The sequence below is a fragment of the Pelecanus crispus genome, chromosome 11 (assembly GCF_030463565.1).
Source record: "Pelecanus crispus isolate bPelCri1 chromosome 11, bPelCri1.pri, whole genome shotgun sequence".
Classification (NCBI taxonomy): domain Eukaryota; kingdom Metazoa; phylum Chordata; class Aves; order Pelecaniformes; family Pelecanidae; genus Pelecanus; species Pelecanus crispus.
Genome location: NC_134653.1, coordinates 23,297,601 through 23,324,013, shown reverse-complemented (window position 1 = coordinate 23,324,013; position 26,413 = coordinate 23,297,601). Strand labels below are relative to the sequence as shown.

Here is a 26,413-nt window from a genome sequence, read left to right as displayed (position 1 = left end):
AGGCGGTGGGTCACCCAGCAGCCCTGCCAGCTCTGTCCCCGACCATGGCAGAGCTGCCACCCAACACACCCATGCTGCAGAGGGGCTCACACTGCAGCCAGGCCGCCCTGCTGGGCTCGGGCACAGCACAGCCCTGAGCTGGGCTCTGCCCACGCTGCTGTGGCCACTGGCAAATAGAAGGAAAAAAAAAAAACCCAGAAACTTAGAAAAACTACTACAAGCAGGCAGAGTGCAGCTGGGCCAGGGCTCTCCCTGCCTCCAGCTTCTGTGCCCCCACCCCGTTACACCCATGGGTGCCCCCATAGAGTCCTTTCCTGGCACCCATTCCCCCAGCCCCCCCGGCACCAGCCGTCTGCGCCCCCCTCACACCCAGCAGGGAGAGTGCTGAGATCCTTCACTCTCCGAACAGCCGGGCACTGCGACGGGCACAGCCGTGCCGCCCCCGCTCTGGCAGTGAGCGCCGCTTGCCAAGCACCCCCTGCCCCCTCCCTCTCCTCAGAGCGGCAGCGGGTCTGTCCCTGGAGTGTGTCCGTTGGGCCAGCTAGCTCTCCGTGCAGCAGTTCCCTGGAATGGAGAGAATGAAGGGCCATCGCATGGGGAGCCTGAGGGAAACCCTATTCCTCCCCAGCCCTCGCCCTGGCACACACATGCTCCCTGGTCACTGCAGGGGGCATGGTGGGGCACCAGTGTGGCTCTCACCCAGGATGTTGCGCTTGCAGAGAGGGCAGGTCTGCTGCAGGAGGAGCCAGGGGTCCACGCAGTCCCGGTGAAACTCGTGGGAGCAGGGCAGCACCCGCAGCCACTGCGGGGAAGGAAGCAGATGGCAGACGTGAGCAGAACCAGGCAGGGGTACCATGACCGTGGTGGCTGGGCCACAGCCCTGCTTCCGCTGGGCTGCCTGAGTGAGGGGGACGATCATCTGCCATGCGGCTCCCTGGCAGGGACACCCCGGGTCTGTCAAGCGAGGGGAGGCTCAGCCCCGGGCAGCAAAGGGATGGCACAAGCATGAGTGGCCCCAAGCGGTGACCAGGACAGGCTCCAGGCATTCCAGCGCAGCACCAGTCCCCCAAGTCCCTACCTGGCTCTTGTGGAACTGGTCCAAGCAGACAGCGCAGCTATCGATCTCACAGGCCCGGCTCCGCAGCGGTCTGCCGGGGTGGTACCGCCGCGTTTTCAGTGCCGACAACCGCCGCCGAATGTGCTGCTTCAAATCCAGCTGCGAAGGCAGAGCAGAGGGTCAGACCCCAGCCGCTGGTCTCCCCATCGAGGAGCAGAGTGGAGATGTTCCTACCTCAGCATCCTGCTCCGACAGGTCTTGCCGCGACTGCCGCTGGGCCTGCACGATCACGCCGGTGCAGAGGAGCAGGGCAATCAGCAGGATGGTGTTCCACAGCTGCTGGAGGTACTTCTGAGGGAGCAGTGTCAGTGGGCACTCAGGGACCAGCTGGGGCGGGGGGCAAACTGGAGACCCCCGCTCCCGGCCCCACCATCGCTGCTGCCCCCATGCCAGGAACCCTGGCTACATGAGGAGCCCTCGCCGGCGCACATACCTGGACCTGCGAGCTATTCTCCCCCGTGCAGATGACCCCCTGCCACTCCCCGTAGAGGCCCCCGCGGGAGAGGCCGCAGGTCGACCACAGGGTGAGGGTCACTCCCTGCAAGGCAGGAGACGGCATTACCAATTGCTGCGACGGCTCGTGGCGCTGGCCAAGGCCAGGAGGGCCCCACTGAGCTGGGCAGACCACACGTGTCGAGGGGAGGAGGAACCGCAGGTGGCTGCCAGCTGCCCCTCTCCCACAGAGCAAGTCTCTGGGGAAACCGAGGCACCGGTAGCTTCAACAGCCTTTGGGGATCTGGCTTGGGCTCTCTGCAGCTCAGCTTCCCCATTGGTCGGGGAAGTCTGGCTGGGCACGGCCATGCCCCTGCCCTCCCACCAGGAGAGGGGGGAGGAGGAGGAGGAGGAAGAGGAGGACCTACATACCAGGTTCTCCAGCAGCACCGCCTGGTATGTGATCTTTGCCGTAGCCCGGAGCCCCCTGTGAGCAAAAGGCGAGAATAGTGTCAATCCCGTGGGCACAGTAGGATCCAGCCCGCAGCACCCCAGCATGAGGGAGCACCCCCTTCCCCATGAACATAGGCAGCCTACGCAGAGCCGTGGGTGAGGGGAGCCACTGGGGACAGAGGAACATGCAGGGGAGGCAGCAGCGAGACTCCCCCTTCCCAGCCGTGCCCAGCCCTCTGAGCAACCCTGCACAGGTATCTTCCTCCCAGCACCATGCCTCAGTTTCCCCATCTGCAACACCACAGTAGCAATACCGATTTACCATGTGGAACGAGGACTGAGGGGGTCATAATGCTGTAGGTGGTGAGGATAAACACCAGCAAAGGCAGTGGAGATGCTGGTGTCATGCTGATAACCAGTCAGTCTGGCTAATTTGTACTGAGAGTCCTAAAGGGCTTGGCCAAGGCCGCTGTCAGTCCCTGCTGCCGCATGGGGACCTGTGGAAGGGCTCAGGCCCTGAGGAAGGGGTGGATCTGACTCACACCCTCTGTGGTAACACGTGTCTCACCCCCAGCTGGCCTCTACACAGTGCGAGCTCGAAACCAGTCCAGCAGATGCAACATGCTGTGGGAGAGGCACCCCCAAGGCAGCCCCCTGGCTGTCACAGCCAGGCAGGGGACCAGGTGCAGAGCTACAGTCTCGCCCAGCTCCCTCCCGCTGCCCCAGCCCGTACCGCAGCAGTGCTCCCAGCAGCTTGGTGACATTGTCCGAGGACTGGATCACGATCACAGGCTTGGCAAGAAGCTGGGAAACGTCCAGCTGCACCGGAGAGGAAAGCAACTGCTGTCAGCGGGGCACAAGAGCAGCTTGGAGACCCGCCGCCAGGACTCTCCTACCTCCCGGATGGCGTTCTGGTTCAGCGCCAGGATGAGCAGGGCCGATGCCCCCAGCACCAGGGCTCGCTTCATCTGTGGAGACAGAGGGTACAGGCTTAGAGGGCAGGACATGGAGGAGGACAGGCAGCTGGCCTGTGCCCTCTCATTCAGCTCCCGTCCCACTGCAGGGAGCGGGCAGCACCTGGTGCCTCTTTGCCCTGGCTGAAGTACCACAAGGGACCCAAGAGGGGCTGGCACTGCCCGGGAGCCCTGTCAGGGTTCCCCCCGCCACCAAGCACAGGCCAGAACCCCCCCCATCTGGTGAGGAGACACCCCAGGAGGTGCCCTGTGGGCTTGTGACCAGCAAATGCCATGGCAGCCCCTGGACCAGGCGGAGAGAACCCCAGGCCGGGCAGAGTCACCTTGCTGACAACGGCGGCGGTGAAGGACTCCTCCTTGGCGCCCCGGGGGACCTCGGCTGGCTCCTCGCCCACAGGCACCACGCCGATCCAGCTGTCGGCAGCGCCCAGCTCGGGCTCCGCGTCTCCCACCTGGGGGACTCGGCAGCGTCAGCGGGGGCGAGAGCTGGGTTGGACACCCAAGGCTCAGGGCACCCCCAAAGCACCCCCACCCCCCGGGGACGGTAGCTGGGGTGGCACAGGGGACAGGACCTGGCCCCCGCTGCCCCCCCATCCCTGCCTGCACCTCCCCTCTGCCTGCCCCGGCCTGTGCCCCCCAGTGCCCGCTGCCTCCTGAGCCCACCGGCCCCCCGTGTCCCGCCGTGTCCCTGGCCTCGCCACCAACCCCCAGCGCCTCCCAGTGCCCACCGCCCCCCGGTGCCCCCCGGTTCCCACTGCTTCCCCCTCCCCATTCCCCCCCAGTGCTCACTGGCCCCCTCGTTCCCACTGCTCCCCGCCCCACTCCCTCCCCCGCGCCCCCGGTGCCCGGCGCCCCGGTGCCGGTGCTCACCAGCAGCAGGCGGCCGCGGATCTCCTCCTCCTCCTCCTCCTTCTCCTCCCGCGGGGCCCCTCGGCCCGGCCCGCCCCGGCCGCCCCCCGCGCCCAGCACGGCACCGCGCAGCGTGTAGGAGCCGCCGGGCCCCGCGGCCGCCCCGGCCCCATCCCCCGGCCCGGGCCCGGCCACCGCCACCTCGACGCGGGCGGCGGGCGCCGGCCCCGTCCCGCCCCGGCAGAGCGCCAGCAGCGGCGCCAGCAGCGCGGCCCGCACCGGCACCGGCACCGCCGCCATCGCCGCGCCCCGCCCCGCCCCGCGGCGCCCCCTGCCGCCGGGGAGGACCCGCCGCGCCGCCGACCGCCAGGGCGCGCCCGAGAGCCCGCAGCGGGACGGGGCGGGACGGGACGGGACGGGACGGGGACGAGGGCCGGCAGCGGGACCGGGACCGGGACGGGAACCGGCACCAGCACAGGGATAGGGGCAGGGGCTCCACAGGACCCCCTCCACCAGGACAGGGCGGGGGGCCGGGACGAGGACAGGGTCCGGGAGAGGCACCGGGAGAGGGACAGGGGAGCAGGACGGGCAGCGGGACAGGGACAGGCACCGAGACTGGGACAGGCACCGGGAGAGGGACAGGGACAGGGACAGGGACAGGGACAGGGACAGGGATGGACGCCGGGACCAGGAAAGCGACTGGCACCAGGAGAGGGAGAGGGACAGCGCCAGGCACGGGGACACGGCCCCCCACGGCCCTGCTTCCCTGTGGACGCAGGGCACACGGGGGTACCACGGGGACTCAGGGCACACGGGGGTTTCACAGGGACACGTGTGCACATGGGGACACAGCCATGCGTGCACAGGGACACGCGCAGCCCTGCACACACGGGCATCCCCCATCCACGCGCCCCACGGCTATGGCACATGTGTGGGCACACGCCTGGGCGACATGGGCACATGCCGACATCCGAGCACCCCAAAATCCAACTGCCCCTCCCACATGACACCCCTCGACCATCCCTGTCCCGGCAGGTGCCAGGCAGCCCCGCTGGTGCCACCATCCCAGCCCCGCTCCGGCCACGTGTGTCAGGCACATGTGCCGGCGGGGGGATTTGTCGGGAGGATTAGCTGCCGCACGGGCCCCGGCAATGACCTGCTTTGGGCAGGGGCCACGCTGGGGACGGCACTCGGTGCCGTGGCACCCCAGCTCCCACAGCTGCTAGATGCCTGCGGGATGGGTCTGGGTGTGTCCCCGGCGTCCCCCATATCCCCAGCCGTGTTGCAACTGTGGGCGTTTAATCTCAGGGCGGGCATGGCCCCTCTGCCCACAGCGGGCAACCGGAGCCGGTTTAACAGCACGGTTAAAACATCCCTATTGCCATGGGTTTGGCTCTGCCATCAGCAACAGCTTGGAAGCCCATCCAGCTCTAGGGCCAGGCCAGGAAAGGCGGTCACTGATGTGGGGTCCTGTGTGGCTTTGGTGGAGGGCCCAGAATGGGAGCCTGGTGGGCTGATGCCATGAGCCTTGCCCCATGGAGGGGACACAAATGCGGGACCTGCACTGTGGGACATGCGCCGGATGTGAACGGCTCTGTGGAGCATCCATAGCTTCATGGGATACATACAGGTGGCTTCATGAGGCATCTACAGCTCCAAAGGACACATGGCTCCATGCGATGCTTACAGTTCCATGGAACACGGATGGTGCTATGGCACTTCCATGGGTCCATGGGACATGTACAGCTCCATGGGACAACTGCAGCTCCAAGGGACACATACGGCTCCACGGGACATGCATGGCTCCTTGGGACATCCATAGGACCATGGGACACAGATGGCTCTGTGGGACATGCAGAGCTCCATGGGACATCCATGGCTCCATGGGGCATGCACAGCCCCAGGGGACACACACAGCACTCCTGGGAGGAGACAGTGGGGACAGGAGAACCTTCCCCTGCTCAGGACCCTGACTGGAGCAGGTCTGTGGGTGCCAGAGCCGGGGCTGTTGGGACCCCTGCAGGGACCCCTTCCTTCTCCTGGCCAGGACACCCTCCCCAGCTGGGGTCCCCCTCTCAGGGAGGTCCCCTCTCCCTGGGGACTGAGGGCCACTGTACGTGAACGGGCAGTGGGAGGGTGAGCCCGGTGTCCCTGGTGCCTCTGCCCTGTCCCCTGTCCCTGTCCCCTCTCCCTGGCACCCTGACCCTGCCCCAGTCTCTTACCCCTGTCCTCCAGCCCCTGCGCCTGAGCCATCACCCTGTCCCCATCTCTGTCCCCTGCCCCACCTTCCATCCCCATTCCCACATCTGTCCCCTGTGCCCATCTCCCACCCCCATCATCACTGTCCCCTCGCCCTGCCACCTGCCCCCATATCATCATCTCCCACCCCTGCCCCATGGCCCCATGCCCCCCATACTGCCCCCGTGTCCTCCCACACCCCCCATAGCCCCATACCTGCCGTGTCCCCCATACTCTCCATATGCCCCATACCCACCTGTACCCTCCATACCCCCCATAGCCTGATATCCCTCCCCGCCATACCCTCCAGTACCCCCAATACCTCCCATGTCCCTCCATGCCTCCCCATACTCCCCCATGTCTCCCTATAGCCCCCATACTCCTCTATAGCTCCCATACCCCCCACGTCCCCCCTACTCCCCATGACCCCATACCCTCTATAGCCCCCTATAGCCCCCATGTCCCCATGCCTGCTATAGCCCCCATGCTCCCCCATAGCCCCCATGGCCCTCCATACACCCTATAGTCCCCATACCCCCCATGTCCCCCACATTCCCCATACCCCCCCTATAGCCCCCATACTCACCCGTGTCCCTCCATACTCCCCCATAGCCCCCATGGCCCCCCATAAGCCCTATAGTCCCCATAGCCCCCTATAGCCCCATACTCTCCCATACCCGCCATGTCCCCGCATGCCCCATACCCCCCTGTAGCCCCCATACTCCCCCGTGCCCCCTATAGCCCCCATACGGCCCCGCCCATCCCCCGGGGCGGCGGCGGGCGCTGACCGGGAGGGCAGGGGCGGCGGGCAGGGTCCAAGGCCGGCCGGGGCGGGCCGGGGCGGGCCGGGGGAGGTGCTCCGGAGCCTCCGCAACCTGCCGCCGCCCCGGCCGGCCGTCAGAGGCGGCGCGTCCCCCAGCCGGGGCCGGGGCACCATGAGCGGCCGCGTCGGGGACCTCAGCCCGCGGCAGGCGGAGGCGCTGGCCCAGGTGAGCCGGTACCGGCGGCCGGGGGATGCTGCGGGCGGGAGCGGGGCCGGGCTTCCGGGGCCGCCCCGATGCGCTCCTGCGCCCGCTGCCCTCCGCGGCGATGGGCATCACCCCCCGCCGCCGGCCCCGCAACTGCGGTGCTCCCGCCGCCCCATCCCGCCCCCCCCCCCCCCCCCCCCGAGCCCAAACCCTCGGGCTGAGCCCCCCCCGTGGCGCTGCCCACTGGGGAAGGACCGTCCTGCGTGGGCCCTAGGGGGCCTCGCCAGCTGGAGCATCCCGTTGGCAGCCCCCCAGGACCGGGCACCGGTGAGCACCCCATCCCTCTTCCATCCTTCCCGCTGGTCCCGCCGACGGCTGGGGAACCTCCTGCCCGGCAGCGGTCACCCACCATGGTGGCCATGCCACCCTAGGCCACCTCTGACGCCTTCACCGGCATCTCACCGGGGCACCGGGCTTTATCCGGATTTATTCCACCCCACCAAGAGGGCAACATTGGCGACTTTATCTTATTGCTGCCTTTCCAACCCAACCAAATTCCAGCCACGGGTGATGACTCCTGAGGGCTCTGGAGGCCAGGGGGGCAGGAGCGGGCACGGGGCGCAGAGCTGAAACCCTCCCGGTGCCAAGGCAGCGATGGGTGGGTGAGAAAGGCGAGCTTTGAAACCCATCTGCTGGCACCTTGTTTTTCTCAGGGTGAAGAAGCTAATCCTGGGTTTAATTACACCTAAATTCAGTGGCAGATAATCTAATCAGCCTCATTAAGGGGAAGTCCCGGACTGGTACGGAGATTTGGGCCGTAGCCTGGCTGGGGTGAGCGGGGCCGTGTGCCGAGGGAGCCCCGGGTCCCACAAGCCCCCCCCCAGTTCTGCACCCTGCCACCCTCCCACCCGCTCCAGGCTGGCCAGGGGGGCTGTGACTCACTGGGGTGTCACTGGGGCAAGGGGACACTTGGTGACCGTCTGGTGACTGTCTCCATCCCAAAGGATGCCCCTGGTGATGGCAGAGGAGGGGGACTGGTCCGCCTGGTGCCTGCAGGGCAAGGGTGGCCAGTGGGACCCTCCCCAGGGGGATCTGGGTGGGTGGCAGCCCCCACTCACACCCTTGCACAAGGGGACCGGCTTGGGGACACACGGTGCTTGGTGGCCACCCTGGGGACGGGCCCTGCCAGGGAGCAGAGCGGAGATGGGCCGCTCATCACAGCTGCACACGGTGGCAGAGACGGGGTGTCCCTTCTCTCCTGGGACAGTCCCAGTCCTGGCTGTGACTTTTTTGGGGGGAACAGGGAGGGGACCAAACTCCAGCCTTGGGGCTTTTGGGTTAGGAGCGGGGACCCCTCTGCCAACGGTCCCTCTTCTCCCTGCAGTTTCGGGAGAACCTGCAGGACGTGCTGCCCTCCCTGCCTGCTCAGGACGACTATTTCCTCCTGAAATGGCTCCGAGGTAACCCCAGGGTGGGGGGGGACACGTGGGGGGACTGGAAACCCCGAGGGGGCTGTGGAGCTGGGGACGCTGGCAGCGGGGCTGAGCTCTCTGCTCTCTTGCAGCACGCTGCTTCGACCTGCCCAAGTCAGAGGCAATGCTCCGCAAGGTGAGAGGGCACCCTGCTTTTTGGGGGGACCCTGCTGTACTGCCATCAAGCTCTCAGTTGTCACCTGGGATGGGACAGCGTGCCATGGGCCACCAGCCCAGCCCCTCTCTCCCAACAACAGTAACCTGCCCATGGGGTGCACCCCATCCCATGGGATGGGGGGTCCCCAAATCCCCTCACCCCGGCTTGCTCTGCCCCACTCCTCGCAGCACGTCGAGGTCCGCAAGCACATGGACGCCGACAACATAATCTCCTGGGAGGCCCCCGAGGTGGGTGTCCCCAGTCCTGGGGTGGCTGTCCCTGGAGGGGACTGTCCCCCCTCCCTGGGGGGCTGCGCGGTCCCCCTGAGCCCCCCGTGCTCCCGCAGGTGATCAGGAAGTACATGTCAGGGGGGATGTGTGGCTACGACCGGGAGGGCAGCCCCATCTGGTATGAGATCATCGGGCCGCTGGACGCCAAGGGGCTGCTCTTCTCCGCCTCCAAGCAGGACCTGCTCAAGAACAAGTTCCGCGACTGTGAGGTGCTGCAGCGAGAGTGCGAGCAGCAGAGCCAGAAGGTGGGCGCCTGCCAGCCCGTGCCCTGCCTGCCCATGCCCTGCCTGCCCATGCCCTGCCTGCCCCACCAGCCCAGCTCCCCACTGTCCCCGCCAATCCCTGTCCCCACCAGCCCTGCAAGAGCACCTCCCTGCCACCCCCGTAAGCCCATGTCTGGTCCATCCCCACCACCCAATGTCCTCCCCAGCCCCATAAGCCCATGTCCCCACTGTCCCCCAGCCTGTGTCCCTGTCCCACCCCCCACACCAGCCCACGATGCCCCTTCTCCCCACACCAACACTTGGGAGGAGGCCAGGGGGGACCGGCCTGTTGGGGACCACCCCATCCCCAGGGCTGGCTGGGAGCCCCCCCCCTCCCACGGGTCCCCACATGGGCCCGGTGCCGCCTGAGCCCCCCCGTCCTCCTGTCCCAGCTGGGCAAGAAGATTGAGATGGTGCTGATGGTCTACGACTGCGAAGGCCTGGGCTTGAAGCACCTCTGGAAGCCAGCCGTGGACACGTACGGGGAGGTGAGGGGCTCCCTGCCCGACCCCCTCTTCTGCAGCCGGGCACCGCGGCCGCCCCTGGCCTGCGGCAGTGATGCAGGGATCCGGGCTGACTCATGGCCCCGAGGGATGACGCAAGAGCAGGTCCCAGCCCGTGCCCTGCACCCCCCTGGCGTTTTGGGGTGGGGGTCCTGGCCCGTGCCCTGCCGTGCTCCCCTGTGCCCTGGCAGGTACATGGGACAGGAGGATGACCTGAAGCTCTCCCCGTCCTGCAGCTCCTGTCCATGTTCGAGGAGAATTACCCCGAGTCCCTCAAGCGCCTGTTTATTGTGAAGGGTGAGTTTGGCCCCAGGGTCCCGCTCCCCCTGGCCGGGTGCTGACCCCCACCCTAATGCACCCATCCACCCCCCAGCCCCCAAGATCTTCCCTGTGGCCTACAACCTCGTCAAGCACTTCCTGAGCGAGGACACCCGCAAGAAGGTCGTGGTCCTGGGATGTGAGTCCTGACCCCTCCCCAGGGTGTCCCCAGCTGGGGGGCGTGGGGGGGGGGTTGCAGTGGAAGCTGAAAACGGGGTGCTGTGTCCCCTCTGTTTTCATCCCACCCGGGGGTAAAACCCCACCCCTGGGGAGGGGGCATCCCTGGCTGGGCTGGGACTCCCCACAGGGGTCACAGCCCCCCCCCCCCCAAAATCCCACTGTCCTCCACACCACCAGCCAACTGGAAGGAGGTCCTGCAGAAGTACATTGACCCTGAGCAGATCCCAGTGGAGTACGGGGGCACCCTGACAGACCCCAATGGAGACCCCAAGTGCCCAAGCAAGGTAGAAGAAGCCCCCCTGCCCTCTCGGGTTCCTCGGGGGTGCACGGGTGGTCCCCCCATACCCATGTCCATCTCCATCCCCTTCCAGATCAACTACGGAGGGGACGTGCCCCAGCACTACTATGTGCGGGACCAGCTGGCGCAGCAGTACGAGCACACGGTGGTGGTCAATCGCGGCTCGTCCCACCAGGTTGAGTACGAGATCCTCTTCCCTGGCTGCGTCCTCAGGTGAGGAGGGGGCTCCACACCACAGGGCTGGGGGGGGACAACGGTGGGTGTCCCCAGCCCTGCCGCGGGACCCCGCCGGCTCTTTGCGGCACAGGTGGCAGTTCAGGTCGGAGGGAGCCGATGTGGGTTTCGGGGTGTACCTGAAGACCAAGATTGGGGAGCGGCAGCGGGCGGGTGAGATGACAGAGGTCTACCCCAACCAACGCTACAACTCGCACATGGTGCCCGAGGACGGCTCCCTCACCTGCTCCGCGCCCGGCATCTGTGAGTGCATCCCCCTTCCCCAGGGTGCTGGGGGGACCCCCAGGGGTGCTCCCCATGTCCCTGACACCCCCCCATCTTCCTGCAGATGTCCTGCGCTTCGACAACACCTACAGCTACCTCCACGCCAAGAAGGTGAGCTACAGCGTGGAGGTGCTGCTGCCCGACGCCACCTCCACCCAGCAGATCCAGAAGCTGGGGGACAGGCTCAGCGAGGTGACCCTCAACCACAGCCCCTAGCGACGGTCCCCCGACGGCCCTGGGTCCCCCCTACACCGCAGGGGACCCTGAGGCCCCACGGCCGGGCTGGCGGCTGCTCTGTGCCCCCAGGATGGCCGGGTGCCCCCCCCAGGACAGCCGCCAGGAGGATGGAGAAAGGGGGCCGAGCCCCCAAAGCTCATGGACCGAGGAGGTGGGGGGCTGAGCAGGGCTGGAGGGGGACAGAGTACCCGGGGTCCCCCCTCCCTGTGCCTTATGTGGGTCCTGTGCCCACCCGCTGCTGTGAGGGGTGGGGGGAGTAAAGGGATGGACCGAGCTGGGTCTCCTCTGTTTTTTGTTCCTGAGCCCCGTAACTGCCCCTTGCTGCCCCCCAGCCCCACAACCGGGGCCTGCTGCCCCCCCAGCCCCATAACCGGGCCCTGCTGCCCCCCAGCCCCATAACCCGGCCCTGCTGCCCCCCACCACCAGCCCCACATCCCGCCCACGTGACCGCCGGTGACGCAGGCCCCCACGGCCCGACCGCGCCTTCGTTGCGGGGTCACGTGCGCAGCCAGGCCCCACCCCCCCCGCCGCCAATTCCCGCCCTGCGATTCCCGCCCTGAGCCGGCGCGCGCCGCGGGGCGGGGCTTGGTGACGCACGCTCGGGGGGCGGGGCTGGTTCGTGCGGCGGCGGCGGGAGCGCGCGCCATGGGTTCGGCGGAGCCCGACCTCTACCGGGACACGTGGGTCCGCTACCTGGGTGAGCACCGGCACCGGCACCGCACACCGGGCACCGCGTCGGGCACCCGGCACCCACACTGGGTACCGGTACCGGATACCAGCACCGCACACCGGGCACCGACACTGGGTACCGGTACCGGATACCAGCACCGCACACCGGGCACCGACACTGGGTACCGGTACCGGATACCAGCACCGCACACCGGGCACCGACACTGGGTACCGGTACCGGATACCAGCACCGCACACCGGGCACCCACACTGGGTACCGGTACCGGATACCAGCACCGCACACCGGGCACCCACACTGGGTAGCGGTACCGGATACCAGCACCGCACACCGGGCACCGACACTGGGTAGCGGTACCGCACAGCGGCACCGGGCACCGGCACCGCCGTCCCGGCGGCAGCAGGGGTCCAAGGTGACCCGGCTGCTCCGAACGCCCCCGTGCAGGATCCGTCCCCGCCGCCGGCACTCGCTGCTCCCGGGGGCGCGGGGACACCCGGGGGGGGGCACGGGGACACGGCCGGTGCCCGGCCCCGCTGACCCCCCCGACCCCCAGGTTACGCCAACGAGGTGGGCGAGTCCTTCCGCCCGCTGGTGCCGGTGCAGGTGGTGTGGGCCAGCTACGGCGTGGCCACCGCCTACGTGACCGCCGACGCCATCGACAAGGGCCGGAGAGCCGCCACCGTGAGTGTCACCCCCTCCCCCGCCGCTCACCCAGCCCCCCCGCCCCGCTGACCCCCCCCGTCCCCCCAGGCCCACGCACAGGACCCCGCGCAGGCCACGCGGGTGGGGGCGGCCGTGGTGGACACCTTCGTCTGGCAGAGCCTGGCCTCGGTGGCCATCCCCGGCATCACCATCAACCGCCTCTGCGCCGCCTCGCTGGCCCTGCTGGGTGCCCTCACCCGCTGGCCCCTGCCCCTCCGCCGGTGGACCACCACCGCCCTGGGGCTGGCCGCCATCCCCCTCATCATCACCCCCATCGACAGGTAAGGGGGGGGGACACGGGGACACCCCCCTCCAGGACAAGCGGGTACCAGCCCGCCCCATCCCTGCGTCCCACCGGGCATCCCGGGCGGGAGGGATGGAGTGCCGCTTCTCCCAGGGGAACTGGTTCCAGTGTGGGTTTGGGGCTGGGTGGGGGGAAGCACAGGGTGATGGGGGGGGTCTCCACCCCAAAGGGGCTTTGCTGGGGTCCAGCCAGGACACGGCCCTGCGGGGATGGAGATTAGCAGGAACTGGGTGCTGAGCCAGGGATTAGCAGGGTGAGGCTGTGCTAAGATCGGTTTTGGTAGGGCTGGGGCCTCAGTGACATTAGGGACAGGGTCCCAGGGGGATTAGGGACAGTCCAGCCAGCCCCCCCCCCCCCCCCCCCCCAGCACAACCACCTTAACCATACCCCAGGGACCCCACTCACTCCCCCTCTCCCCCCAGGACTGTGGATTTCCTGATGGACTCCAGCCTCCGCAAGCTCTATGGGGCACCAGGACAGCCCCCAGCCCCACACTGAGCCCCCCGGTCTGGGGAAACGGAGGCATGCTGCTGATTTTGGGGTGCTGTGACCCATCTACTGTGAACCCTTGCTGTGGTGGTGACCCCAGAGCATCCACCCTGCCCCACAGCTGGTCCTAATAAACCATTTCAAGCCTGACCCTGTGCCAGGTGATGCTTGGGTACCATGGGGGTGCTGGAGCTGGTGGGCACCCCCCACCACTTCTCTCCTGGGGGGACATGTGGGTCCAGCTGGGTCCCAACCAACAGGTTTGGCACCCTATGGACACCTGCACCCTAGGATGGGGGCGGGGGGGGGGGGGGGCAGGCCCTGCACACCCAGAGCAGCCTTGATCACCCCACCAGCACCCCCACATCCTAGCTGGAACCCCTCCATCCCTCCACAGCCGCTACCAACCTCAGAGGACATACTGGGGACTGTCCCCAAGGAGCTGCCACCATGTCCAAGATCTTCAGTGATGCCTCCAGGGACCCAACTCCCCCCCAGCCAGGAGCCACCAGCTCCAGCACCACAGGCTGGGGCCATGCCACCACCCCTGGAAGCCACCTCTCCCTGGTACCAGGAGGTACCACCAGGACGCATGGCTTCCAGGCATGGTGGCACATCACCAGCCCATGGTGGCATCCACACGGTACCACCAGGAGAAGCTTTAGAGAAAAGCAATCCACCTTTTATTGGCAAGGAAGGGGGTCATTGGCTTATGCCAAGCCCTGTGCCAGGCGGCTGCGGTAGTCTGGACCCACCTCGCCCCCTTTTTCCAGCTCCCTGGGGACCAGGGCCCCCACCACGCTCTGCAGCTCAGCATGGAAGGGACACTGCTGCCTGGGCCGCCGCCACCGCCGTCCCCGCTGGTGCCTGCCCAGGCGCCAGGCAGCCAAGGCCAGCCACAGCAGACCCCCCACCAGGGTGGCTGTCACCAGGGCGCTGCCCACCAGGGCCAGCCCGACCAGCAGGAACCTTTTCAGCGTGTGGCACGGCCCTGGAGATGGCAAAAATACCCAAACAAACAACAAAATAGGGGGTTCAGGGATTGCTTTGGCACCAGGGGTGGTGGGTTTCAGGCCACGGGGTGATGTTTGGGGTTGTCGACTCACCTTCATACCATGGCACCTTCTCCTTCTGCACTAGCAATGGTCCAACTATCTCCCAGTGGAGGGTCCCCTCTCCTGGGAACCCTGCAGGAGGACATGGCCTGTACAGCCTGTCCCAGCCTCAGGACCTCCCCCCCAAGATCCCAAAGCCATGTGGGGCCACCACAGCCTGGCCTCAGTACCTGGCAGCTCTCCAGGCAGCGTGTCAGCAGGGGGACAGCCGGTATCACAGCAGTGGCACAGGGTGTTCCGGGAAGGGTCCTCTGCATTGTGCCAGCTGGGAGGAGAGGACAGAGCTGGGGGGAAGGGGTTTGGGGGTCCCCAGCCTCCACCCCAAGACCCACATGGCGCCATGTCATCAGGTCCCTCCAGCCCTGCAGGTCTCAGCCACCACAGAGATGTCCCCCAGGTGACAGCAAGCACCTCCCCAATTCATCTGCACCCATAGGGAGCTGGAACCTGTGGTGATGCCACCTGGCTACCACAGGAGAAGAGGTGGCATCCAGACAATGGTGGGGTGGCTTAGTGCCCCAGATGGGGCACACTTAACACTCTTTTCAAGTGGCTCCTGCTCCCAAAGCACCCATGGGTGCTCAGGTCCTGGGGCACCATCAGGGTGCCTGTGCTGGGGCCGAGCTTACCTGGCCATGGCTTGGCTGTAGAAACAGGACCTGGCACCATGCCCCCAGGCGCCAGCGGGGCCCCATGCCGTCAGCAGGCAGTGCACGTAGACCTGCTGAGACACCAGCCGTGGGCAGGGCATGCCACCAGCACATCCATCCTTGGGGACCCTGCTCTCCTCCCACCCACCCCAGCAGAGAGCAGGATGCCCCAGGAGGGTTAATGCTTTGGGAGCCCCAGGTCATCCCCAGTACGGCCTCCATCCCACCACCAAGGGCATCACCCCAACCTCACCTCCTCTTCCTCAGGCTCGTCCTCCAGCACAGGGGCCAGGATGGTGAGCTGGAGGGCAGACACCCCTTGCTGGTGCTGGACGGACATGCTCCCCAGCTTCTGCCCATGCAGGCACCTGAGGCAGGAGAGCAATGCAGGGACATTCCCAGGCTGTCTCCAGGCCCTAGACATTCCTCCCCATCAGGACCTCATTGTCCCTGGAGCAGCAGTTTCCACCTCCTGCCCCATGGGCACTGACCCATGGCTGTTCACCACCATGAAGACCCTCCTGGAGTGTCCCAACTGCTCCGAGCTGGTCCCATAGCACCGATCCACGTAGATCTTCAGGGAGATGCCAGGACTGAAGTCAACCCTGGCCTCCAGGTGGACAGCAGAGCCAGGGCTGAGCACCAGTGGCTTCTTCATGGCACTGGAGTCCCCTGAAGAAGAAGGGGGGGGTGGGGGGGGGTGGGATCCATGTGACATCCCCAAGTCTGTCCCACCAGACAGGGACATCAGACATATCCCAGACCACCACCCATAGGTGGTTTTGCCTCCACCCCTGTGAGGTAGGTGCCTGCCTGCAGCCCTGCAATTTCAGAGCCCAACCTGTGTCCCTGGAAGCCAAGAGCTGTCCTGGCTTTGTCACCCTGGTCTGGCTTCCCTGTCTGCTCTCCAGAGCTACAGCACCTTCCTGGTCCTTTCCATGGAGCCAAGAGGGACTACATCACCCATCAGACTGACAAGGGTCAGCTGACCCCCAAAAAGCTGATCACAGAGTCAAGCACAGGAGGGGGAAATATCTTATAGCACCACCATTCAAAGCCCTACACCCTCCACAAGACTGGGAGGGATGGTCCTGCAGGGATGGCCACCTTCTCCTGGTAGGCCCTAGTGCTGAGGCCACTCAAGAGAAAGCGCTGGGTGCTGATGGTCAAGCCCTGGGGTCTTGGCTGGACCCATCCTGTGATCTCATCCCCCAAAGCTGGCACCCAACACAAGACCCAGAATACTCACCATCCAGGAGCCTCAAGGTGAAGTTCATGATGGGCTCCTCAGAGTAGGGGTGAGCACGAGCCTCACCAGGCACGGTGGCAGCAGCAAGCACTGGGGCTGCAGCCTTTGTCCCCATGCCTGAGGACACCACTGAAGCTACCACCGTGTAACTGGAGGACACTGAAGCCACTGGAGCCATGGTGGTCTCTGCAGCAAGGGGAGGGTTTAGCCAACAGGGCCAAGTGTGCCACAGCATGTCCCAGGCAGAGTGAGGACATCCAGGTCCTCAGATGTCCCCAGGACTTATGGAGGGCAGATGGTGCTGCACCCAGGAACTCAGCTAGGTTTGAGCACATCGGGGTGCTGCCCCAACCCCAGTTTCCCCAAGCCAGGACCTCCCCTGGTCTTGGTGGCCAGGCTCTGGCATAGGACTGCTGTGGTCAGTATGGTGGTGGGTGCTGGAGGAGAGGGTGCTCCACAACTCTCCCAAAATGCAAGGTTAAGCATCCTCAACCACCCCAGCACCAGGCACACCTGGGAGCATCCCCCAGCACCAGGACCCCAGCCAGGGCTGGGAAGGGACCAGGAGCTGCTCATGGGATGGGAGACCACTGCCAGCAGCCACATACCCCACCAATGGCTCTAGTCCCCCCACCCAAACCAGGTCCTTATAGACTTGCTGGGACAAGGGGGCACAGGGAGCTTCTGGCAAGCCCCCTTACTCCAACCCCACATCCCCAGAGCACAGAGTCATTTTAGGAAGGCTCCTCTCCACCAAGAGGACCTGCACCACCATAGTCCAGGAGGGCACCAGGAACCAGCACTAGGCACAACCAGGGGGCACCCACCACCCACAGTAGAACCAGTGGGGACACTAAGGGGAGCAGCCAGGGGGTCCCAGCCCTACTCACCTGCCACCCCCAGCACAGCCCCACACACCAGCACCCACCAGCACAGCCCCATCCTCATTGAGCAGCAGACCCAGCCCCAGCCCCTGGGGGCCTTTAAAGACCAGGGCTGGGTGCCAATGGGCACCAGCTGGTGCTGCTGGGTTTTGGGGATTTGCTTGATTTTCTCTGCAGTCAATCAGCAGTCCCACATGTGGGGCTTGTCCTACACACTGTCCTGGTCCCATTGCTCAGTCCCTGTCCCATCACATGGTCCCAGTCCCAGCACTCAGTCTGGTTCTGCACAAGTTCCTCGTCCTGAACAAGGTCCAGGTCCCACTGCATGGTCACAGACCCAGCACTTAGTCCTGGTCCCATGCATGGTGCTGGTCCCACCATGTAGTTTTGGTCCTGCATGCGGTCCTGGTCCAGCACTTCGTCCCAGCTGCATGACATGGTCTGGTCTCACCACTCAGTCTTGGTCCCATGGATGCTCCTCATCCCACCTCATGCTATGGGTCCCTATCTCAGTCCTACACATGGTCCTAGTCCCACTGCACAGTTCTGATCCCACCACTCAGTTGTGGTCCCACGCATGATCCTGGTCCCCAATGCACCATCCTTGTCCCATTATGGTCCTGCTTGCAGCCCCAGCCCCAGTCCCACCACATGATCCTGGACCCATGGTCCCAGCTTGGTCCCATTTATTGAGAAGAAAAGAAGGAGGCTGCTGGGTGCTAGGACAGGGGGACTTCAGCAGGAGGACTTTCCTTCCACCCCTTGGCCCCAGGCAAGTACAGAGCTGCTGCTCCCCACCCCGGGGCTTGCTGCCAGCTGCTCTCTGGGACAGGCAGCCCTGGGGGCACCGGCAGCCCAGTCAGGGGCAGCACGTGCAGCCATGGACGGGACAGAGACATGGTGAAGTGCACGTGTCTGTGGCTCCTGCCTGTCTCAGGTGGCCCCAAAACCCCATCGCAGCCCCCTCTGCATGGGTTGACCTGGTGGCCTGGGCACAGAGGGACACGGAGCACGACCCCACAGGGACGTCATCCTGGGTGGGCTGTGCAGCCGACCTCCTACCTTGGAAGCGGCTTTTCCATCCCCCCATCTGCAGAGGGAACTGGTGGCTGGGGTGGGATTTGGCCCCTGCAGGGGACCTTAGCATGCCATGGGAGACACCTGTGGACCTCAGGGATGTGCCCCAAGCTCCATGTCCCCAGCGCCTGTCCCTGTGTCTGTGGGTAGCATCATGCACAGTTGAGTTGGTGGCCCCAGCAGTAGCTCTGGACTGGCCATCAGGGCTCGTGCCTACCCCGGTACTGCTGGTGCTGGTGCTTCAACTGAAGAAGCCCTGGTGCAAGTACCAGGGCCACCCTTGAAAATGGGGTGCACCCACCAGCCGCGGAGCTGGGACCCAGTGGCATGAGTGAGTTGTGTCACCTGTGATGGCTGTCCCACGGGTCCGGTGTCCCTGCAAAACCAGCAGACCTTTCTGGTGGCATCTGCACACCGTGGGAGTCCCATGCCAGCACCTGGCAGCACAGTCAGCTCTGCAGGGACAGCAGGGATGGATCCAAGCACCCCACTCATGCTGGGGATCTCGATCCTCAGCACTGCCCATGACATGGGGCTCCCCACCCCCAGGACTGACGGGGAGAGCAGAGCTGGGACCCTGAGGGGCTGCTGGGCCATCCACCTGGGCAGAGCAGGATCTGGCCCCCCAGAAGGAGTGGGGACCGGCAGAGCATCCTGCTGCAGCCCCACAGCCCCAGGCCAGGGGTCAGTGTGGCGAGGTCCCCATCTCCCTCATCCCCTGGAGAAGAAGGAGATGGATGGAGACCGGCTGGGCCATCCTTATATCAAAAACTGCGAAATATACAATATCTTACAAAAGTAGAATTGCTTTTTTATTTCTGGTCTTTACAAAGGGAGCAGAACACAGGCTGGGGGGCCAGCAGAGATTCCTTTGCTGCCAGGGAGGCTCAGCCACAGGTGCCATCTCCGTGCCCAGCCAGGGCCGCTCTCGGCAGGACGCGACATTGCCAGTGTCATCCAGCCCAGCCAGGACACCAGAGGGCTGTCTCCCCCCACGGGGGGGAGGGACGGACCCCATCCTCGGCATCCCCACTATGCCCGGGGGATGGAATCACTGGGACAGTGGTCATGGGACCCTGCTCTCCACCTCCTCCCATGCCAGTTCTCACCAGACCCTGTGGGCCTCCCGGGATGTCCCCTGCAGGGACCGGGGCCACGGGGCCCTCTAACCGGGATGATGGGGGGCTGGGAGGGGACCTGCTGCAAGGACGCCCTTCACCCACAGGGACCATGAGCCTGTTGATAAATGCCGGGGCTTTTGGGGTGGGTTTTCCATTCTCCAAATGGCTCTGGGTGGCTCTGGGTTACAGCCTGCTGTGGACCGATGGCTGTGGGTGGGCTGAGAACGTGCTGCACTCATCACACCCATGGGCTAGAACCCACTGAAGTGGTGCAGCAGGCTCTGACACGCAGCCCCAAAACCAGGGCTCAAGGGAAATGGGGTGATTTGAGGAGCCCCTTGAGGTTTGGGTTCCCTTACAGTAGCTCTGCCCACCCCAGGCGAGGAGGACCCCCTGCCACTGCTGGCTGGGCATGTCCCTGCCTGCACTGCCTGACCCATGGCATGCCTCCAGCGACATGGTGATGGGTGTCCTGCTCCTGCTGTGACAAGGCCATGTCTTTCACAAATACCTCCTCTGGCCTTTCCATGGGGAAGGAAGAAGTGGATCCTGCTAGAAAAAAACACTCCCAAGCCCCCAGTCCTTGACCCCTCAGAGGCAGGGGTGGAGGCAGAGGCTCCACTCTCCTTGCCAGTGGGTGACGGCAGCCCCCTCACAGGCTTCTGCCCAAGCTGGGGCTCTGCAGGAAGGTGATGAACCCCGACTGCTCCCAGGTGCCAGAGCCTCCAGCCTATTCTGCTCATGTCCAACCAAAAGACACCATAAGAAAAAGGAAAGCACCTGGTTCTTCCCCGGGGAGAGCAGGGCACCTGCTGTCCCCTACCACTTCAGGAAGTCCCGCACATGGCTCCACAGCTTGGTGATCCAGAGGTTGACCCCCAGGTCGGTCAGGTACTGGATTTCAGGTGTCAGCATCTTGCGGCACAGCTTCTGGTGCTTCTTGTTAATCTTCTTTTTCAAGTTGTAGCCCAGGATGGACTTCTCTCCCAGCGGCTGCCAGGGCTGCATGGAGGACTCTTGGATGGCGCTGGCATCCACAGGGTGTCCCCCGTCGATACAGATGCTCTTCATCTTCTCGTTCTCCCGCTGCAGCTCGGCCACATCCTTGGCCATCCGCTCCCTCCCATAGGCCTCCACCTTACGCCAGAAGGTGGCATTAAAATAGTGGTAGAGCTTGGCATCGATGAGGTTCCAGGAGGTGGCCTTCTCATAGAGCTCAGGTGTCAGACGGGAGACGGTGGAGCCCTTCCGTGCATTGAGTTTGAAGTAGAGGACATCCTCCAGCTGCCAGCACAGCAGGTCCTTCAGCAGCACCAAGGACTCGTCAAAGTACTCGAGCAACATGACGAGGTGGAAACGGCGATCTATCTCCTGGATGTGCTCCTCCACCAGCTGGCTGTTGGCATTCATGTTGTTGTCATAGCCCAAGTCAAAGAACAGGAGGTTTTGGAGGTAGTGAGCGTTGAACCCGTTGGGGTCGTAGTAGTGCCAGGGGTCCCGGAGGAACTCCGCCAGCTTGTCCTCCCCCATCAGCTTCCAGGTGAGGGGGATGACGCGCCCAAAGTAGTGGAAAGAGGACTCGAAGAGGTAGGCAGGGTCCCGCAACACCGTCACGAAGGTGGCATCTGCTGGCAGGAGCTTGCGCACCTCCTCGTAGTGGAAGCGCATGTGGTTGCAGATGATGTTGAAGCACGCGCCCGGCTGGTAGTGTTGCACCTGGCTGCGCTCAAAGAAGGAAGGGTAGTAGAAGTCATTGCGGCCATTGGGGAAGGCAAATTTCAAGTGGTGCTTCTCCCCAAAGCGGAAGAGGATGTTGAGGATGGTGCTGCTGGCTGTCTTGTGCGTCTTCATAAACATGACGTTCAGCTTGGGCAGGCAGCTTTGTCCCGAGGGGCTGCCCGTGCCGTTAGCTGCTGCTGGCACCTTGCCGGGGGCCGGGTAGGAGGAACAGGAGGAGGGGACAGGGATCCTGGTGGGGAAAAGAGACAGGATGCCATGGTGAGGGCAGCTTGGCTGACATGCCCCAGCCACCATGAGGGCTTGGCCATTTTCCTTCCTGGAGGAGCTGGACCTGGGGACGGGTGCTGGACCTGGGGATGGGTTTGCTCCCAGCACCCCCAGGCTCCCCAGCAGAGACAAGCCACCCAGCCACATGCCCAGCGGGACAGGGGCACCCACCCAGCAGCAGCCTCTAGCTGAGCAGGGCATGAGCCCCCCGACATCAGGTGAACCTCTGAGCCACCAAACCAAGCTCATTCATCCCCTGGACAACCCCAGCTGCCGAGAACATGCTGCTATGGGGGTCTTCATGGTGGTCAGCCCCCACTGGCACTGGTGCAGCCTGAGCAGGGGGTCCCCATCCCTCCCCATGGGCACGGCCATCATGGCCCTGGTGCATGTAATGTTCAGACATGCATTAAGATGAGCTCTCCATGGACATAACTCCACAGACTGGAGCTGGTAACATTCTTGTGAGGTCTGGAAGCTCTCAACTCCTTGTAGGAGTCATGGAGGATCCAGTACCCAAGCAAAGAGGGAAATAATTCTAGCACATGGCCCCGCAGAAGAGCTCGTGGGCTGGGAGCACAGAGAACAACTTGCGTGTTACCTGAGATGCCTGGAGCAGGGAACAGAGACCACAGTGTCGAGTGACTTTGGACACTGTTAATGAAGTTGCAAAGCTGATCCTAGATAATACTCCCATCCAGCAGCGCGGGGGAGCACAGGTCGGCACATAGTTTATGAAACAACCGCAGGCGGATCTCTTTTATAAGCCTAGAGATAAATTTAATGAAGCCTAGAGATAAATTTAATGCCAGGAGGGATGGCCTTACTGAGCACCGGCTTTCACTGCGACAGGCAGCAGAGCTTTAAACCTACCCGTGTCCAACTCTGTAATGCCAAGTTTACTCATGGCAGTGCTCTGGTTGCTCTTGAAGGATAAGTCCTTGATAAAAAGTGCCCAAATAACTGCCTTGGCTCTGCCCGCTGCTCCTGGCTGCTGGGGAATGTCTCCCATGGTGCTTTTCTTTCTCCCAGGGGACATGAAGCTGCAGTGGGCAGGGGGTCTCCTGCACCTCCTCATCCCCTCCATTGCCCGGGAGCTGAGCGCTGGCTGACGTTTTGCAGCGTGCCCCCCCGCCCCCCGCCAGGGTGAGTGTCCCCAGCCTCCAGGGAAGCTGGGGTTTGCTTTCCTCCCCCACCCATGAGATAGGGCGCAGTCTCCAACAGGAGGCTGTAGGAAGGGGACTTCTCGGTGTGAAGCCACCAGAGCCTGGAAAGCCCCGGGACTGTCTCCGTTTGGGGGTGCTCAGTGTGAAACAGGGTGGCCAAGCTGCCGGGGGGGACATGAGGACCCCACACTCACTCTGTCACGCTGACTTGCAGTGGGGGGATGGCATAGGAGTAGAGCAGCAGCATGAAGCTGGTCAGGAGGGTCCCCAGGATGAGCCCCTTGCACATGGACCTCCAGTGCTTCCCATGGTGCAGCATCATGGTCACCTGTGGCCAGCAGAGAAGAGAGCCATTAGCACCAGGGCATGGGGAAGTGGGGACTGGGGGGACCATGTGATTCAAATCACAAACAAATAAGGCATGGGGACATCTCATGGGCACGGGAAGTCCTGGGAAGCATCTCACCGGGCTTTTCAGTGCTGGCACTGCTGGGAGAGAGGCTAGTCAGTGCCAGATGTGCCCCTGCCTGTGGGCACAATGGATTCGTGGCCAAAAAGCAGCAGCTCTGCCCACCCTGGGCACCCTTTGCCCACCTTGAGAAAACCCAAAGCAACTCCCTGGTCCAAAACAAGAGCAATTAGAGGGGCTGCAGGGCTGGAAATGAGGGGGAGGAAGGAGCTGTGCCCTGGGGCAGCCCAGCCGCAGAGCAGGCATCCTCTGCCAGGCTATACCAGCAGCTCCCCCAGCACCGAAAAATCACCAACGTGGGCAGGAGCTTTCCAAGGGTGGCTGAGATCCCTTTCCCCAAGAAAACTTCCAGGCTGGATCAGGAGCTCTGGCACCTCGGGATGTATCAGATGCTGTGACATCCACCCAGCGCAGCCTTGCCTGTGTCTCCTGGCCCCTCCAGCAGCACTGGCTGCAAAGGGGCTCATGGTTCCCCTCTGGCCACGGCACCCACACCTTTGGATGGCTCAGGGTGGAGGCCGGGGGGATGCAGACCTGCTGGGCAAGGGGGTCTGGGGCAGGATGACCCCCCCCATGTACAAATCACCCCCCCCCCACACACACATGTACAAATGCACATACATGCACATCTATGTGTGCACAATTACACACGTGCATGCACACACATACATACACACAGCCAGAGGGCACATGCACACACATGCACACAAACATCCATGCACATGCATACACACATTCATGGGCATGTACACATAGGGACACATGCATCGATGCGCGCACACACACACAAACACACGCACTGGGACACAGACACACGTTTGTGCATGCACACCCAGGGGCACACACAAGCACACACATCTGTGCATGTTCATGCATGCATATGCATGCACAGGGACACACACACACACATGCGCATTCATGAATCCCCCGCAACAGTGCAGACACACATGCATGCACACACAACCGCACACACACATCTGTGCACACACATCTGTGCACACACATGCACACACAGGGACACCGACACATATACGCACACACACCCCCACAGACATGTACACATCCTCATGCATGCCCAGCTATGCACAAGGACACAGACATACATGCATGTCTATGCATGCTCATGCCTGCACACACACATGCACGTGCATGCACACAGACCCTGCAGGCAGTCCCGTCCCTGCGTCCATCCCCGCAGCCCCCCCAGGCTGCCCCCTCCCCGGTGCAGCTCTCCCCCAGCAGCCCCTGTCCCCCGGCAGCACCTGCCCAGCCGCACGCTGCCGCCGCTCACCGCAGGCCCAGGACGCAGGGAGCACCGGCAGCTCCATCACACTAGCAACTGCATTGCAGCAGGGCTGTCCTCTGCGGGAGGACAAGGGGACGAGCCACCCGTGACCACAGCACCTGCTGCCAGGGGGCTGCGAGCAGAGCCCAGTGGCCAGGAGCACCCCCCAAGCTGGAGGGCAAAGCCCCGCACAGCCCCCCCAGCCCTGCACCCCCATTTAGCGGCTGCAGGAGCAGCATTGCCTCCCCATGCTCCTGCTCGCTCCGGCTGCCCTGGTGCCATTCTGGCTTCCAGGCATCCTTCGCCTGCCATCTTCGGCCAAGGCTGGCCGTGTTCCTGGCTGCCCGCTGAATAATACCCCCTACAAATAAACCACCAAATAAATCCCCCTACAAATAAACTGTGCTTGCTGTGGCATTGCACCCTTAGAGCCTCCCAGCTCCAGCAGATAATTCAGAGATGAAATCCCAGCTGGGAGAGCCGTGTTTTACACCCAGATGCATTTTAGACCCCACGTAGCAAAGATGCCCTGGGATTTCTAAGCTAAACCCCAAGCAGAAAGGTTACCTGGCTGGGAGGAAGGGTGCCCAGGGCACAGCGAGCTCAGCTCGCTGCTCCTGCCTGCCTCCCCCTCTCTTTGGCCACCCCGGTCGTCTCCTGCCACTGAGATTTCCAGCTCGATGAATAATGAATGGAAAATGCAACTGGAGCCTGGGGCTGCGGCCAGGTGCTGGGCACAGCTTGTCCTGGCACCCAGTGCAGCAGCTGGGGCATGCTGATGGGGTTGGGGGTACCTAGTGGCACCCCACAAGTGCACCCAAGGTGGTTCAAGTGCTCCACTGCAGGGTCCTGCAGCAGGGATCACCAGGTCAGGCAGGGCTGGCCACATCCAACCTCTTCCCAGACAGTTTTCTGAGCTGCTGGCAAGCATGGCAGGGACAGCAGAGATATGGGAGGTGTATGATGTAACCGCAGGGGGAGCAGGTGGCTCTGACCCTACCCCAAAATTGCTGCATGGGTACGAAGCCAAGAGGGTTTTGCATGCCCTGGAGCGGCCAGGGTTTGGTCTTACACTGCGGCCATGATTGTGCCACCGTCACCATCCACAGCACAGGCGTTGGCAGCACCTGGAAAAGCCACTGGCAAGAGTCAGGCAGCGCCGGAGGGGATACCTGCCTGTGCGGGGGCTGCCGGCTGGGGGTAAAGCTGCATCCCACCGGCTGGCACGCCGTCCTTGCTGCCGCACCACGGGGCGCAGCGCTGCCAGTGCTGGCACTGACGAGGCTGAAACGAGTGAGCCAGTGCCATTAACCCGCCTCTCGGCTGCCGGCCTGGTGGGGGACTCCGCCATCCCCCCAGGGCAGCGCAGCACCCCAGCCTGCGCACCAGGATGCCAAGAAGATGTCTCACTCCACCCAGGCTGGCTCCCCTGGGGTGATTCTGGCAAACAGTTCCCAACCCAGTTACTCTATTGACTTTGCCTTAAGTGAGTGGCTTAATTATTAATAGCTAGCCAGGAGAAATGCAGTGCTTAAGACATTTTTCCTGGGGCTCCCACTGGCACGGGGCAGCCACGGCGCCAGCTCTCAGCTGGCTGGTTGAAATTCCCAGCTGGAGGATGCGGCTGCACCGGCCATTTCCCCATGGGTCACACACCCCGGGATGGCTGGGGTCACGCGGCTCCACAGCCCTGTTCCCATGTCCCGGCAGCTCCCCTTGCCCCTGGGGACATCTCCAAGTCCTCTTTTGGGTTTTCCCTATAGGAGCCGTTTCCTTTAGGGCCAAACCACTACAGGCGCCATACACGAGGCGCATCCACCGGCTGCTTGCGCCTCCCGCCCCTGCCAGCCCACGGACATGCTCTTTTTTCCACGTGCCCAATTTCACGCAGGCATGGTCCTTCCTACCCCTCCGTCCCCTTGCACACCCCCCGTGGGTGCAAACACCCGTCCCCACATGC

The 26,413-nt window shown here is 64.1% G+C and overlaps 5 protein-coding genes across 6 annotated transcripts; 2 read left to right on the top strand and 3 right to left on the bottom strand.

Moving 5' to 3' along the window:
• Positions 1 to 490: 490 nt before the first annotated feature.
• Positions 491 to 4,125, bottom strand: RNF215 (ring finger protein 215). The gene is made up of 10 exons (XM_075719066.1): positions 3,847 to 4,125; positions 3,300 to 3,428; positions 2,899 to 2,970; positions 2,736 to 2,821; positions 1,982 to 2,036; positions 1,551 to 1,655; positions 1,292 to 1,408; positions 1,079 to 1,216; positions 700 to 802; positions 491 to 564 (listed from the first exon to the last, which is right to left on the bottom strand). Exons 1-10 carry the CDS (start codon positions 4,123 to 4,125, stop codon positions 542 to 544), a joined length of 1,107 nt encoding a protein of 368 aa, XP_075575181.1. The 3' UTR covers positions 491 to 541.
• A 2,873-nt stretch (positions 4,126 to 6,998) lies between these two features.
• Positions 6,999 to 11,226, top strand: SEC14L2 (SEC14 like lipid binding 2). Its single transcript, XM_075718652.1, has 12 exons — positions 6,999 to 7,052; positions 8,416 to 8,491; positions 8,596 to 8,639; positions 8,849 to 8,908; positions 9,007 to 9,195; positions 9,606 to 9,701; positions 9,953 to 10,013; positions 10,090 to 10,173; positions 10,392 to 10,498; positions 10,586 to 10,725; positions 10,820 to 10,989; positions 11,075 to 11,226. Exons 1-12 carry the CDS (start codon positions 6,999 to 7,001, stop codon positions 11,224 to 11,226), a joined length of 1,233 nt encoding a protein of 410 aa, XP_075574767.1.
• Positions 11,227 to 11,892: 666 nt separating this feature from the next.
• MTFP1 (mitochondrial fission process 1) lies at positions 11,893 to 13,439 on the top strand. Its single transcript, XM_075719216.1, has 4 exons — positions 11,893 to 11,944; positions 12,489 to 12,616; positions 12,686 to 12,918; positions 13,364 to 13,439. Exons 1-4 carry the CDS (start codon positions 11,893 to 11,895, stop codon positions 13,437 to 13,439), a joined length of 489 nt encoding a protein of 162 aa, XP_075575331.1.
• A 701-nt stretch (positions 13,440 to 14,140) lies between these two features.
• Positions 14,141 to 16,622, bottom strand: LOC142594564 (uncharacterized). Its single transcript, XM_075718938.1, has 7 exons — positions 16,445 to 16,622; positions 15,687 to 15,867; positions 15,449 to 15,563; positions 15,175 to 15,266; positions 14,716 to 14,810; positions 14,537 to 14,617; positions 14,141 to 14,421 (listed from the first exon to the last, which is right to left on the bottom strand). The coding sequence occupies exons 1-7, from the start codon at positions 16,620 to 16,622 to the stop codon at positions 14,141 to 14,143; spliced, it is 1,023 nt and encodes a 340-aa protein (XP_075575053.1).
• A 3,723-nt stretch (positions 16,623 to 20,345) lies between these two features.
• Positions 20,346 to 24,577, bottom strand: GAL3ST1 (galactose-3-O-sulfotransferase 1). Of its 2 annotated transcripts, XM_075719059.1 has the most exons (3): positions 24,431 to 24,577; positions 22,894 to 23,027; positions 20,346 to 21,495 (listed from the first exon to the last, which is right to left on the bottom strand). In XM_075719059.1, exons 1-3 carry the CDS (start codon positions 24,494 to 24,496, stop codon positions 20,346 to 20,348), a joined length of 1,350 nt encoding a protein of 449 aa, XP_075575174.1. In that variant the 5' UTR covers positions 24,497 to 24,577. The 2 variants fall into 2 exon arrangements, with proteins under 2 accessions (XP_075575174.1, XP_009490548.1); XM_009492273.1 differs by lacking the exon at positions 24,431 to 24,577 and having other exon boundaries at positions 20,346 to 21,539; positions 22,908 to 23,018.
• Between the last annotated feature and the right edge of the window lie 1,836 nt (positions 24,578 to 26,413).

Coding starts and splice junctions, on each gene's coding strand:
- RNF215 (XM_075719066.1), bottom strand. CDS start 4,125: ATGGCGGCGGTGCCGGTGCCGGTGCGGGCCGCGCTGCTGGCGCCGCTG. Junction 3,429..3,846: donor TCCGCGGCCGCCTGCTGCTG/GTGAGCACCGGC, acceptor CGAGTCCCCCAG/GTGGGAGACGCGGAGCCCGA. Junction 2,822..2,898: donor ACCAGAACGCCATCCGGGAG/GTAGGAGAGTCC, acceptor TCTCCGGTGCAG/CTGGACGTTTCCCAGCTTCT.
- MTFP1 (XM_075719216.1), top strand. CDS start 11,893: ATGGGTTCGGCGGAGCCCGACCTCTACCGGGACACGTGGGTCCGCTAC. Junction 11,945..12,488: donor CACGTGGGTCCGCTACCTGG/GTGAGCACCGGC, acceptor CCCGACCCCCAG/GTTACGCCAACGAGGTGGGC. Junction 12,919..13,363: donor ATCATCACCCCCATCGACAG/GTAAGGGGGGGG, acceptor CTCTCCCCCCAG/GACTGTGGATTTCCTGATGG.
- LOC142594564 (XM_075718938.1), bottom strand. CDS start 16,622: ATGGCTCCAGTGGCTTCAGTGTCCTCCAGTTACACGGTGGTAGCTTCA. Junction 15,564..15,686: donor ATGGTGGTGAACAGCCATGG/GTCAGTGCCCAT, acceptor CTCCTGCCTCAG/GTGCCTGCATGGGCAGAAGC. Junction 14,618..14,715: donor GCTGCCTGGAGAGCTGCCAG/GTACTGAGGCCA, acceptor GTCCTCCTGCAG/GGTTCCCAGGAGAGGGGACC.
- GAL3ST1 (XM_075719059.1), bottom strand. CDS start 24,496: ATGGAGCTGCCGGTGCTCCCTGCGTCCTGGGCCTGCGGTGAGCGGCGG. Junction 23,028..24,430: donor GGCAGCGTGCGGCTGGGCAG/GTGCTGCCGGGG, acceptor TGCTGGCCACAG/GTGACCATGATGCTGCACCA. Junction 21,496..22,893: donor CTGCAAGTCAGCGTGACAGA/GTGAGTGTGGGG, acceptor TTTCCCCACCAG/GATCCCTGTCCCCTCCTCCT.
- SEC14L2 (XM_075718652.1), top strand. CDS start 6,999: ATGAGCGGCCGCGTCGGGGACCTCAGCCCGCGGCAGGCGGAGGCGCTG. Junction 9,702..9,952: donor CCGTGGACACGTACGGGGAG/GTGAGGGGCTCC, acceptor CCCGTCCTGCAG/CTCCTGTCCATGTTCGAGGA. Junction 10,499..10,585: donor ACCCCAAGTGCCCAAGCAAG/GTAGAAGAAGCC, acceptor ATCCCCTTCCAG/ATCAACTACGGAGGGGACGT.